The sequence below is a fragment of the Pleurodeles waltl genome, chromosome 1_1, assembly GCF_031143425.1.
Source record: "Pleurodeles waltl isolate 20211129_DDA chromosome 1_1, aPleWal1.hap1.20221129, whole genome shotgun sequence".
NCBI classification, from domain to species: Eukaryota; Metazoa; Chordata; class Amphibia; order Caudata; family Salamandridae; genus Pleurodeles; species Pleurodeles waltl.
In genome coordinates this window covers 227,593,089-227,607,150 of record NC_090436.1, presented here as the reverse complement: position 1 = coordinate 227,607,150, position 14,062 = coordinate 227,593,089, and the positions used below count along the sequence as shown (strand labels likewise).

The 14,062-nt window shown below is 42.8% G+C and overlaps 1 protein-coding gene across 12 annotated transcripts in view; it reads left to right on the top strand.

The window, feature by feature from the left end:
- The window catches only part of LIFR (LIF receptor subunit alpha), a 478,307-nt gene that overhangs the window by 376,353 nt on the left and 87,892 nt on the right, over positions 1-14,062 (top strand). For all 12 annotated transcript variants that reach the window (XM_069221314.1, XM_069221272.1, XM_069221277.1 and 9 more), the window contains 2 exons: positions 9,595-9,760; positions 13,725-13,801. In XM_069221314.1, coding sequence (XP_069077415.1) covers positions 9,595-9,760; positions 13,725-13,801 — 243 coding nt within the window. The remainder of the gene's footprint in view (positions 1-9,594; positions 9,761-13,724; positions 13,802-14,062) is intronic.

Below are 14,062 nucleotides of genomic sequence, written 5' to 3'. Positions count from 1 at the left end.
TGCACTATATGTAAGACAGTATCGAAAGCACACTTAATGCTGATGGTCCCTTGACCTAGCTTTCTAGGAACCCCACATTGCCCACATTCATTACTCTCTTCAAAGACAACACACACACTGACTCCAGTCCTCATCAATCTTGCCTTCAAAATAATTTGATAGATGCCTTCTAAACTGAACAGATACTGCCACTCCTCAAAACCCCCATCTTGGATCCTGAGGACATCACCAGGGTTGTTGGATCTGCCAATTCCATAACATAGTCAATGCTAGCTCTCTCTTACCAACTGCCAGTTCACTTTCATGCTTTTTAGACTAGTCAGTCTGATGAAACTTGACACACACCTCAATTGGCTTTTAGTTATCCACGCATGGATGACAAGCAGTATTTTAAAGGTAAATGCTAAGAAGACAGAGGTATTCATTTGTGACCCAGACCATCTATGGAAGCTGGCTTCTGGCCTAGCCTGTTTACAGTTTGGTCAGAAATGTGAATTTCTGACTTTGTCAAGATCTTCTCTTACAGAAACAAGCTGATTCAGTTACTGCTGCTTGTGTCTTTTAGTCAAAACTCCTGAATACAATACCCCCCATGATTCTTCAGAAAATGAAGGCATTATTGGATGACACAGTTTATTCAGACTCTGTTATTGTTAACAACTGTTATTTATGGCTAGTGGAAGAAGCTTGTCTCCAAGTTACAGTTAGTTCAAAACTGGATGGTGAGATGAATGAATTCTTCATGCTTCTGAAGGCTGTGGCGAATTACACTGGTTTTCTGTTGAACAAGCAATTACAGTTAAGTCTCTTTTTCTAGTGCAGGGTGGTGTTCATGGCATTTTGGCCCTTGTAATTCAGGCTAAAATATCAAGTCACTCACTTCCAAATACGCTTGTTCTTCCCATCTCAAAGCCACATCCTCATATTAGACAAGAGCGTTCAGGAGGCAGAGCCTTTACAGTTATAGCCCCAAACCTATACAGCCAATTCCCTTCATTGCTTCTTAGTATCTCTGGTCTTGTGCCCATAAACCTCTTAAAACATGCCAATTACAGTAACCTTCACTCCTTTCACATTCAGTATCATCAATACAGTTCTACTGCCAAGATGCCTCTGAGTGAAACTGGGCTTTATACTTTTTTCATTAATGTATTCCTGAGTTATACCTGAACAATAGAGCATCGTTGGTACAGATAACTTCCTGCAGGTCAGATGCAATCCCTGTAACTTGCAGACACCTGCGAGGCTACAGCCTCTCATCAATCATTTTAAAATGTGGCAAGACATAAGCATTCACCAGGGTGCTGACAACTACCAGTTTACCTGAAGATTAACCGAATTCTTGACATCTCAAGATTGAAGTCCGTCTCACTGTCGCCCAAGCTTGGGTGTCCAAAACATACCTCAAACTCAATCCAACCAATATTGAGCTTGTTCTCATCAACAGAACTCAGAATGCAACTCCAGATCCAGTGCTGGCTTTATTAATGAATATAGAAACAAAGGCTCATACACTACACAAGTCACTAGGGTTCCCCATCAATGTGAACCTCAGCTTCAGGTTCCATGTCGCAAGTAAAACAAGGATTGCCTGGCATCAATTGACACAGCTCCTCAAGGTGAAGCCAGTTTTTCCAGGTAGCATCCTCTGAATAGCTGTGCTGGCATTACCTACCAGCACCCAAGAGCCTCACCTACCACTTTAAGAAGTGTTCATCTAGGGTCTACTAAAGTTCAAAAGATCACTTAAACACTCAGAGATTTCCTCCCCTATCTATGTCATGCTTCATCACATATGAAAAAGCCTTTGAAGGCATCCTTCTACACCTGACTTTCAAAGTCAAAACCTGTGTTGGGCTACATAAGAAGAGAGAAACTGGATTGCTGGACAGGAAAGCAGCAGAATACAAGGCACCACGCTGTTTCCTGCTCTGCCACAATAACATGGAACCCATTCCTTACTGCAGCGATGTGTTGCTTTGTAGCCAACTTCCCACTCTATAAATCCCACACAGATACATATGCTATGTGGTTTGTGTGCCTACTCTTTTATGCTAAACTAGCAGCTCAATGAACTGCGCATGCTTTGATAGGAGGGCTTTATCTATGTACAACAAATCAATTTTCTGTCTTCTAGTGTGCACTAGGGTACCGTTACTATGACTTTTATCCATAAATATCTTTAGTTGAGGTGCCTCTAGGCAAGTGTAGGAACCTGGCTCTGTAAATACTATATCAAAATAAGATACACCGTGCACAGAGTCCAGGGGTTCGCCAGAGGCTTAACAAAGGCTAAAATAGATAATACTAATGCTCTCTTTTGTGGCAGTCTGGTCAGTCAATTAGACTTATGTTTTGCTTTACTTTTGACTGAGCCAAAATATACAAACTGAAAGGAGTCGAAAAGATTCTCTGGAATGCACTTCTTGATCTGAAGAAGACATTTATTATAGCTTTTTGCAAGGCTCGTGAAGGAAGGCTTGAATAGCAAAAAATGTACTTTTAAAATGTGCGACAACAAAGTAAGACCATGTATAAAGAATCTTCAATCTATAAACAGCAATTATATACATGCAAGCATACAAACACTTAAATTAATATATGTATACATATATTTTCATACACAAAGCAAATAATTAATAAAAATGCATCACCGTAGGGCCTGTCAGGTGCTTCATCTTTCTCCTGCCAGCAGTCCGATGACCCGGTTTGACTGCGAGAAAGATCTCTACCCTCACGGAAAATATATCAGGCATTCGACGTCTAAAATCCTGATTGAAGTCTCTGAATCCCTCACTGTCGATCAGGGCCCCTTTTTTTAATCTTAAAAAAAACAAAGAAGGAGCTTTCTGGAAAACCCCTCCCATAGAGAAGTATTAAAAAATGCTGGCTAGTTTAGGTAAGCTTTGAAAGAAACACGTTGGGAATTGGCCAAAATCCCAAGGCGTCCCTCCCAAAGCTAAACCGTTCCCTGCTGTACCATAATCATCAGTCTAGTACAGCCTTATCGTGCTGACTCCGCCATATTATGACCTAGCTCTTTGTGATAATATGTCCCAGCTCTTCGGTGAGAAAGAGAACACACAGAAATAACATACCATGTTTGTACGGAAAACTACTTGCACCTCTAGTGTAGCAGTGAAGCTAAGGCTAATCTGAATACAAAATGGAGTCTGTAACTGGTGACCACTAATGTGACGGTGGGCATCTAAGCCAAGTGCAGAGGGGTGCGACACAAAGTCAGTAGTCAAAATACCAATATCACTTCAACTTATCAGAGGGTAGTGCAAAGTATTTGTTGTACACTTATAAAAATGAGGCACACACTCAATGACAAACTCCAGGCCAATGTATTTGTATTGGAAAAATATATTTTGTTACTTTATTTCTAGAACCAAAAGGATCTTCTTGCAGGTAAGTATATTTGCAAGTAAGTATCGGACATATGTATCAATAGCACTTTGTTTAGATTTGGAAAAGAAAACTGTTTACAAGCAAGTAACACTTTTCACTTACAAAAGTTGCAATTTTCAGAACAGTCCTGGGGGGAGGAAAAGTGTTAGTGCATTTTTGAGGTAAGTACTGGACTTACAGTTCCAGTCTCCGGGGGTTAGGATGTCCACTAATCGAGGTTCAGGATGAACCCAAACTTACACAACCAGGAACACAGGGCTGGCCAGCTGCAGATGTCAAAGTTGAAGGTAGATTTAGAATGGGATCCTATGGACACTGGGGTAAACAGATCTCCTAGCAGCTAAGTATCTATGACTTCGGAGGGCAGACCTGGGGGTGTTTAGGTGAACACCAGGGGGGCCACAGGTCAGCACCAAACACATACACCTCAGCGGCACAGGGGTGGCAGGGAGCAGAGTACAAACACAGCGTTGCGCTCCCAGTGCTTTTCAATAGGGGACCCCGAAGGTGACAAAGATGCTGCAGGCTGGGTACAGGGTGGTCAGTTCCGAAAAACCACAGGCTGGACAAGGAAGAGGGCTGCCTGCTCAACATTGCTGGACTGGTGGTCGGATTCCCCAAGGCCAGAGGGCTGCAGGTGCAGCAGTACCTTTAATCGTAGGGAATCTTCGACCGGTTCTCTCGCGTTCATGGGGGTGCTCCGGATTTAGGCTGCAGGCGTTGTCCTGTTGGCCGGGAGGGGTCAACCCAGGGAGGACACAAGGTCAGAGTCATCTGGGGACCTGCTCTGGACCTGTGGCCACATGGACTCAGGCTGTGGGCATCGGGAGCAGAGTGGGCAGGACTCAAGGATCCAGGGCAAGTCTGGAGTCCAGCTGTGTTTTGGTCCTGTCCTTTCCCAATGGATGACTGGAGGTGTTCTGCTTTCAAATTCATGGTATACCTTCCATTGAAAGTGTCCCTTTTTATTCCTTATTATTACGCCATTTCTTGTTTTCGGCTATACAGATGGCATTCTCCCTTGTATGTGTTTATGGGTGTATATATATGTATAATCTACTGGCAGTCACAAAACCATAGAAATTCAGCAGTTATAGTTATAATTAGCTCAAGAAACTATAACTCGCTCCCTAAGGTATGTATAAATGGCGCCCCTGCCATGCACAGTTTTTGTCATCAATAATTTAATTGGAAATGTTGTAGTGTTATTAGATGTCATAACTGATGTAATATGTGTGGTAAGTAGCAATGCATGGCGAGGGCACGAGTTATAGTTACCTTAGGGCACAAGATAAATAGAACTCTAACTGTTGAATTCCTATGGGTTTTTTTAAATGTAAAATCTGGACCGAATTATAACGTCCCCTCAATCTTTGTTTTCTTTAGTGAATTTCTAAGGTTTTTTTAAAATTCTATTTCCTAATTATACTGTGCCTGTAACCTTTGTTTTTGTCAGTGAATTTTTTTGTGGTGTTTTATGCTATATCCTAACTATAACGTCACTGTAATCTTTTTTCAGAGAATTTCTAGGGTTTTTCTTAAAATAAACGAATATTTAATTACCATACGCTAATCCAGCCGCCACTGCGCACGGCCCCCGCATTCAGCTATCCCCACGCGGCACATGGCCTTTGGCCGTGCGCAGCAGTTCAGTGGCCACAAGCTCTGGACTGCATCCAGACCCTGTGGCCAACCCTCAAAAGTCAACCAACCTGTGGGCCCGTGGCCCAGCACATATTTTGAGGGCTAGGGGCATTCAGCTCCCCTGCCTTGGCTGATTTTGGCTCCAGGGACCCCATCCCCCGGAGCCCAACACCTTGTTTTGGGGAGGGGTCACATGTCTCACTTTCTGGGCCGACTTTTGCCCCAGGAACCTTATCCCCTGGACACAGTGTTATTTTGTAGGGGAGGGAGGATATGTGACCTCCCTCCCTGGGCCATTTTACACCCCAGAGACCCCATCACTATATTTGTTTGGGGGGAGAATATGCAGTCTCCCTCCCCGGGCAAATTTCATCACCAGAGACCCCATCCCCAGGGACCCAGCACCTTGTAAATGGAAAAGGGGCCCCAGAAACCCCATCCTCTTACGCCCGGATAACAAAGGCTGGGTCTCTTTTTGCCGCCCCAGGACACCCACCACACCCACCCTGATTGGTGCCAGTGCCCAGTGAGGGCTCCGAAAGGCCCCAGCCAGCTCCCCACCTCCAGCAGGAACCAGCATTTCTGCTGCCTGCTGTACAAGTGCAGCTCCCTGTGGGTTTAAGTAAAATTTTCATCTGTTTCCCTGCCCACTTCAGTGTGGGCAAGGAAACATATGAAATGTCTACTCCCAGTGCGCAGGAGCATTTATTTATGCTACCGCCCGCTGGGAGTGGATTTTGTGTTTGCTCTCGCTTGGCGGGAGCTTTGAAATTGTTCCTACCAAGTGAGAGCAAACACAGGTTTACCTGCCCACGCCAGTGCAAGCAGGTAAATCACTATGTTCCGGGATGGGCACCCAAGACATAGAGGTAGGCAGCCTTGGGAGATATGGTCCCCAGAGCCCTCAATGGCTCCAGGATAGGGGCATCCTGCATCCTAGCAGCTGCCTCTCTGTAACAGCAATGTCTGCTTTTGCAGGAGGTGGGAAGCTGGCTAGGACCACGGGGCCTTGAGGCTCCCCCATGGTCCCCAACCACTTTGACTGGCTGCCCTGCAGGGCACCCTGGTGTGGTGACATGGCCAGGCCCCAGTTTATGGGTCCCTGGGGCCAAGATTGACCTGAGGAGGGAGCCCGCATGTCCCCCCTCCCCCAAAATAAATAAAATGTTTGGCCGGGCCCTGGGGATGGGGTCGCCTGGCCCTCCAACAACAATTTTTTTTTTAGAAGGCCTAGCCTCGGAGGATGGGGGGATTGGGGCCCTGGGACCAATATTGGCCCGGGGAGGTGGGTATGCCCCCCCTCCCTGAAAAAAATATATATTGATGCCGGGCCCTGGGGCCAAAATCGGTCAGGAGAAGGTGACCGTATGGCCCCCTCCCCCCCCCAAAAAATGTTTTTTGACTAGTCCCCAGGGGATGGGGTGCCTGGGCCAAGTTCAGCCTCAGGAGGGGGCCACCTAAAAAAATGAATATATTAGTGCCAGGCCCTTGGGATGGGGTCTCCGGGCTGAAATCATCTAGGGGAGAGGGGCCACGCAGACCTTCGATTAACTCTCACTAAGTATGGCCAAAGGCTGTGCACAGTGTGGGGTTGGGTGGTTGGAGGGATTGGCCACAGGTACTGGCCACAGGCCAGGCTCTGTGGCCAATGCCACCGTGCATGGCTGAAGGCTGGGTGTGGCACATGGGTGGTTATAGGGAGTTATCTGCAGGACCACAGGCCAGGCCCTACGGCCAACCTCCACCACACCAGTGCCTAATTTGTGCTTGTTTATTCCGGTGTGGAGCACTGGCACTTATTTTTGAGGGCTGGCACTTATTTTTCTGCCTCAAGCATTTACTGCAAGCAAAAGACACAGTTTTTCCTGCACATCACGTCTGAGCAGTGCTTAATTTGTGCTTGTTGTTTCCGGTGCTGAGCACCAGGCACTTACTTTTGAGGGCCGGGGCTTGCTCTTCTACCTCAAGCATTTGCTGCAAGCAAAAGACACATATGGGAAAGACGGAGGAAGGGAAAAACGAAAAAGCATCACAATGGGAGAAAGCAGAAAGATGCAAGAGTGAGCTGAAGGGGCAGGGAGTGGCTGTAAATGGATTAAAGAGGCTCAAGATGGTTTTAGTATTACGCTGCCTCGGTATTCCATGCTCCCACATTTAATTGCAGCACCCGCGAGTGTAGGAGGAGGGCTTTGGGCACCGGCACGTTTTTATTTACAAATTAAGCACTGCTTCATGCACGGCCAAAGGCCGTGGGCGGCGGTGTTTGGATTAACATATAGTAATGAAAATTACTTGATGTTAAAAAAACATAGAAATTCACTGAAAAAAAACCAAAGGTTACAGGGAAGTTATATTTAGGCTCACGCTTTAAACGTACAAAACCATAAAAATTCACCTGTTATAATTAGAATTATCTCAAGTAACAATAACTCGTGTTCTCGCATTGCACTGCTAATTACCCCACAAATTACGACATTCCTGACATCTTTGATAATATCATTGATAAAATCAATGTAATATTTGCAGTAAATTTTTTGACTGTGCACGGCAGTGGCGCGACTTATCGTTACATTAGAGAATGAGTTATAGTTACTTGAGATAAATCTTAACAGATGAATTTCTATGGTTCTGTACATTAAAAATGTGAGCCTATATATAATGTTCTTGTAACCTTTGTTTTTTTTAAGTGAAGTTCTATGCTTTTTTTAAATTCTATTTCATAACTGTCTCTGTAACGTTTGTTTTTTTCAATGAATATATCTTTATATATATATATGTATGCAAAAAAGAATAGAGAACTCTGGGTAGTTCCCAAGTTTAGGTGGAGAGCAGCTCTAATAAGGAGCACTCTGCAACACCAGCGACACTCTAGATTTGCTCACCTCAGATGTCTGTTTATCTAGCAAAGTTTTTAAGCATTGGATCAGCACCATGCTATCTATGCCGAGCTAGATTTGTGATATATATATATGTGTATATATATATATATATATATCTATTTCAAAAAGATGAGACAACAACAGCTTTCGAACACCAATGTGTTTCTGACACAAAGTTGTTGCTCATGGCCTAGATTTACTTGTCTGTTTTCTGTTTCTTTGTATTCTTGGCCTGTACCAAGGTTTTCCAATGCTCTCCTAGTGCACTCTGGAATCTGTAGCTGAATGTTCTCCGTCACAATATGTACAGGTTTTATACATAATTTAGCTTAAATGTCCTATTTCTTACTCCTTTCTTTTGATTACGCACACTAGCAAAGCAAGAAAACCAAGACAGCCACACAACTTTGATCATCCCTGGCAACATCAGATCAATTTTGGAATATTTAGTTTTCAATATCCATGCCATTTTGGCATCCATGCTGCTGTTTTGTTTTGCTCATATCTGCATACAATGTTAGCCAAGAACATACTGTCCTTTGGAATAATCCTTTTGGCCAAAGGCCGTTTTTGTGTATTGTAAATGCTCCACAAATATAGTAGAAACACTTTATGAAAATGTTACATTTTTATTTCTGTATTTTTTTTAATTTCCTTTAAGGTCAGAGATAAAGCACTGTAGTTGTAGATAATGTGTTGAGGAAGTGCTCAATTTACTTCTTGGTTGCTTTGTATGTATTCCTCCAGACTTCCACTTGCATAGCTAGAACAAATACGTATTGGTGTGATGGACACATTGGTGTAGTGATGCTCTTTGGTAGATCACTTGGAATCTTGTGGATACACTCTGCCATGACTGTTTTGTTTGTTCGGGCACCAGTTCTGAGTCAAGTTATACAAGCCAATGATATGATGTTTCCAGGTCCTAGCTCGGCCCTACAACCTGTTGTATCATTTTCGTGTGACACTCAAGATTTGCCCCTGTGGCATGAAACTGAGAGGTTAACCTCTTGGGCATCCGAAACAATCAATCTGTACCAAAGGACAGGTTATCAGTCCTTTCTTTTGTTATAGCATTTAACGTGAAACAAGTTTTACAAGGGTGTGTCAGTCCTTCTGAGATTAGCTGCCATGATTACTTGGCACGTGTTTCAAAAGAGAACATAACTTGTTCAAAATGTATATAAACTCAGCATGTCACACAATGAAAATAAATGTAGGTCAGCTCTCACTACAGTGCCGGGGTCAGTCTCCACATTATTACCGGTGCTTGAGCCCAGCTAAGGAAATCACTGTCTACACGTCGCATACTCCACGCTGCAGTCACTTTAATGAGACTTTTTATTATTGCGTGGATTTATCTCCACACACCTTGGTACTATCTCAATATATTTGATTATACTTCCTGCACATGCAAAAAGCGCGGAGTAATATGTTGCATTTATTAGCGTTGTTAAGGGGCTCTGGTTCGTCATGGACCCCCCACCCCCGCCAATGAACAGCCTGTCACACTTGCTGTATAGCCATGCTCACTGTGTCAACGTTTTAAACATTCGTCACAAACCTCTTTAGAGTTCCTTTTCCTGCAGTAACATTAACTGTTGCTTTCTAGAGGCGTGGGTAATAACTATTGTGTGTGCATTCTTATTTTCAACAGCGAAATGTCACTCTGAGTGGACACTACAACGCCTTATACAGCGCGTCTGTGGATAACCTACATCCGTTTAACACTTACGCCTTCCGCGTGAGGTGCGCTGCCTCGGAGCACTTCTGGAAGTGGAGCTATTGGAGTTCTGAAAAGACACATACCACACCTGAAGCACGTACGTTCTCTTTGTTATTACATTTCACTTAGAGTTTATTTCACAAACTCTTCCATGATGATGTCTAAACAATTAAAGCAATCGTGCATAAGAACATGCATTTCTGAACTGGTTTGCAATCCTCTCTGCCAATACTGCAGAATGCTTGTGAAACCGGGTCATACTAATGAATCTGCAAATAGGATCTTACATCTCCGGCATGAATGATCCACGCTTGAGTCAAACTTATGTCCAATGGCTGGCATGCGATAGTACAATCTGTGTAAGAATTTAAAGTGGAAGAGATTATGCCTGTAGTTTATATTTGTGACTGATGTGTGAGCTCAGCAATCAGCAATGTATCTGCAGTGAGATACCCACAGTCATCTGGCAGGGGCATCCATATCTACTCCAGTAGTGCTCATCATGGCATCCAACATATTTATTCATCCACTGACCCCTTTCATATATATTACTGTGGCAAGAACTCCGAATGTTCACTGGTTAAAAAGGTGCATTTCATTTTGATAATGCCTCTAAAATTAACTAGGGGTCTGGTAAACATTATTATTTAAACTTGTTTAAGGAAAATACATTTCTTATTTATGTGCAGATACCAAGTCCACTCTACAACAAAGTGGGTCTCAAACTGAAAGTTCAATTGAGAGACGGATAGTACAGTTGTTTTAAAGGGCGATCGGTAGAGAATACAGCTGTGAATAGCCTGCCTATTTCCATAGTGTATATATACCACGCTCTATTAGTGGTATTATCTGCATGGTTCTTTGGATGGGACATTTGAGTACATTATGAGGTGTACCTTTTTCTGTGAGGTCAGTTTCCACCACTATATGCAGGATGAGTGGCAGTGGATAGAACCCGTATGCAACATTATGCGCCAGAGTAACAAATAAATAAGGTTCCAAATGAAGTACTAAAAAAACATTTTTCATATGGCAGTGTCATGACATACCACCTCAACCTGGGTTGCTTTCCAAATTAAATCAATTGTGAAAGTAAAGTACAAATATTAGCAAATAAGGATTGTGGTAGAAGGATAAAATATTTGTGAAATGAAATAAATTGGGGCAAAATCATAATTTCAATTGAGTCTACCCTTCCCACTATACATATTGTTAAGTGAATCCATCTATCTGCTTTCTAGCTAACTTTTCCATGACAGGCCCATAATTGTCTTTGATTGCAATTTCTTTGGAGCTATGAATATTTATTCTTACAGACTTCTTGCTCCACCAGAACATGTACTTTAAAACAATTGACCTAATTCACTCCCAGTTTATCTCAGTTGATCTTAAAACCTGAGTATAAGCTAAACCACACCAGCTTTTGAATCACCGGTAAGTTTGTCACAGAATGCTTAGCAAAAAGTTTGATGTTGTCTACCTATATTGACAGTACAATCCGTCTGTTACCGAAGACATCCTGTATAGGGATGCTCCTCTGTGGATTGACAGGTTAGCAGTTCCTTTGCAATTACGACTAGCAGCTGCAAGAGAGGGCAGCCCTGCCTCATTCCCCTGCAGGTAAACAAAAGTTAAGACGGGGGTTCATTGATTTTTACATGAATCTTCGGATCTGCATATAATATGTCACTATGGTGGAACATATGGTTTCCCATCCCTAACCTACCGTAGATTTTTTCTTCATACATACCCTAAGGAATCAAATTCCTTCTCTTCGTCAAGAAACATGGAACCAAAAGGCAATGTTTATTTGACACAATATTGCAGTCAGGGTTTGTAAGGTTTGTGACATAATTCTGGCAATATGAATCCCAAACTCTGCATCTCTGGGGTAATCTGGTTGACTTTGACTCAATTTAGGGTCTTGCTATTGTTCACCCACCCACATCCAGTGACCAAAAACATCCTAACAAACTCCCCCTCCCCATGAATTTACCGTCTGAAACTTGTGATGCATGCTATTGGGCACATAATGTAACAGTCCCACCCCACAGACCACGTCAATGCTGAACATTTACTGTATGTTTATGGCTTACAGTGTAGCATATGTTAGCGTCATAAGTGATCAGTTGATATTAAATTGATGAGGTTTTTTACACAGCAGTGAGAGAACAGTTAATTGTAAATCTGACCTGTCTGCCACATCCTCCACCCCTCAAAACAGTCAGTCTCTTTATTGAATAATGGAGCTTACTTAGTCAATATTGCCAGAGGCCAAGGAATCACTGTGAGAAGCAGTTGACTGCACAGTTTTATCTTTCTTAGCATCTCCTTTTGGCTTGTTATGTTCTTTTTAAAAACTTTAGTAACACCAGTTGCGTTGATGACGATAGGTGTCTTTTCTGCCCAACGTATATGTATCTAGGCTGGATAAAGCTTTGTGTATTGTACTTCACAGGAGTGTAGCTTCTTCTTGATGTCGCCCTTACTTCCTGCACAGTAGTTTTACAGTGAAGGTAAAGGACAATTTAGCACATTGATGTTGGATGTCTATTTTGCCTTTGGCTATCTTCAGGTCTCTATCACAGGAGTTTACAGACGTATGATTACTAGTCGCAGTGGAGCACCAGGGTGAAGGTCTTACTGTCCAATGATCTGTGTACCTTCTTTCCAACAAACAGGGGGGAGAGGTTGTCTCTACTGAAATGCTCCTAGAGGCGTTCCTCCACAAATTTATTGTATTTTTGTTATCAGTGGATTCCCACAGGTTTAATATGCAAATGTTGTTTCTGGTTAGATCTCACTTCCAGTCCTCAATATCTTAATTTAGTGGGTGGGTGGCATAGTGGATGAATCTAAAATGGATGGATGGCAAGATGGATGGATGGCAGAGTGGATGGATGGATGTCCGAGCAGAAGGATGGCAGAGGGTATGGGTGGGTGGATGGCTAGATGGATGGATGAAGGTGTGGATAGAAGAGTAAACAGATGGATGGCAGAGTGGATGGATGGATGGACCAGGGTAAGATTGAATGATAAATCAAAGAATTCATGGATGACCGATTGTAAAGATGAAATAGTGAATATCAGTGGGTGGATGGAATTGTGTAAGGATGAATGGATAGATGGTTGAATGGAAAGGTAAAGTAAGCTCTTTTAGTTAAGGGTTGGTGTTCTTTGGTTCGCTTACTTGGTGCCATCAGAGGTTTAGTTCAGGGTGGGGGGGTATTTTAATCTTCTGGCTACTCATTTGCCTGCACAATATTGAGTGGGAGAGAGGCCAGGCACTGCCTCAGTCCCACTGGTGTCACTTGTCCAAGCTGGGCCTTTACTCACATGTAGGTGCTACCAAGCTTGCCTTGCCTGCGTGTGCAGCTCATTACGTCCTTGCTCCGTTCGGCTGACCTTGACAAGTCTTAGAGCCTTATTTAGTTTGGAGAATGGGATGCTTCCTCACAAACGTAATACTTGTTTTCAATATGATGTCTGAATGGGACATGGAGTGCTGCACTTTGTGACCAATAAACTAAGCTACAATACTTAACAGTTTCCAGACACTTACACACCTGTAGCGTGAGGGGCATTTAAGTTGGCGTAAAACCTTGAAAGGTATTTAAGCCGCAGGGGGAATGAGGCAAGAAATTAGGTTGATTGAGATATCTAGATTAGACCGCTGCACTAGATTTACTTGTTTAGTATATATAACTGTCAATAATACTGGAACTGACCCATGCTTTCCTTTAAAATAAAAAAAAACTGTAGTATATTTTGGCAAATTCAACGGAAAAGTGTGGATACTACATTTCTAACTATTTAAAATAACTTAAAAGATATAGGATAATTACAATTTTGTGCAAACGGTAGATAATGCATTGTCTACTGTGGGATATACTTTCATTAGTTAACTAACGTGTCTTGTATTCATGTAAGCAGAAAAAAAATGTTTAAATTAAAAACAAAATAAATTCGAAAAGGTCATATACACCATCTCCTGTATCACACATACATGCATGTATTTAGTTTGTGTCACTAATTGTGTTGTTAAATTCTTGCTACTTCAGCTCCTGAAAGAGAACCGGATGCCTGGAGAGAAATCGTGTGGAGTTCAGAAGGACGGACACTTTTCTTATACTGGAAGGTAGGCTTCAGTGCGACTACAGTACACGACCCAATCGTGTTCTTGTGTTTACTGCAAATGGACACGAACACATTTTCCCATAGACACAGAATGGGTAAAACCCTTTGCTACATCTGGTCCTAAGTCATTTGTATCCGGAAGTTGGGAAAAAGGGCAAGACGTGCAGTATAACTTAACAGTGGAAGAGCGGATGTCACTAAAGGAAAAGGAGACCGGGAAGGACTGGGTTTGCCAGAATATTAGCTCCCTGTTTTGGCTGTG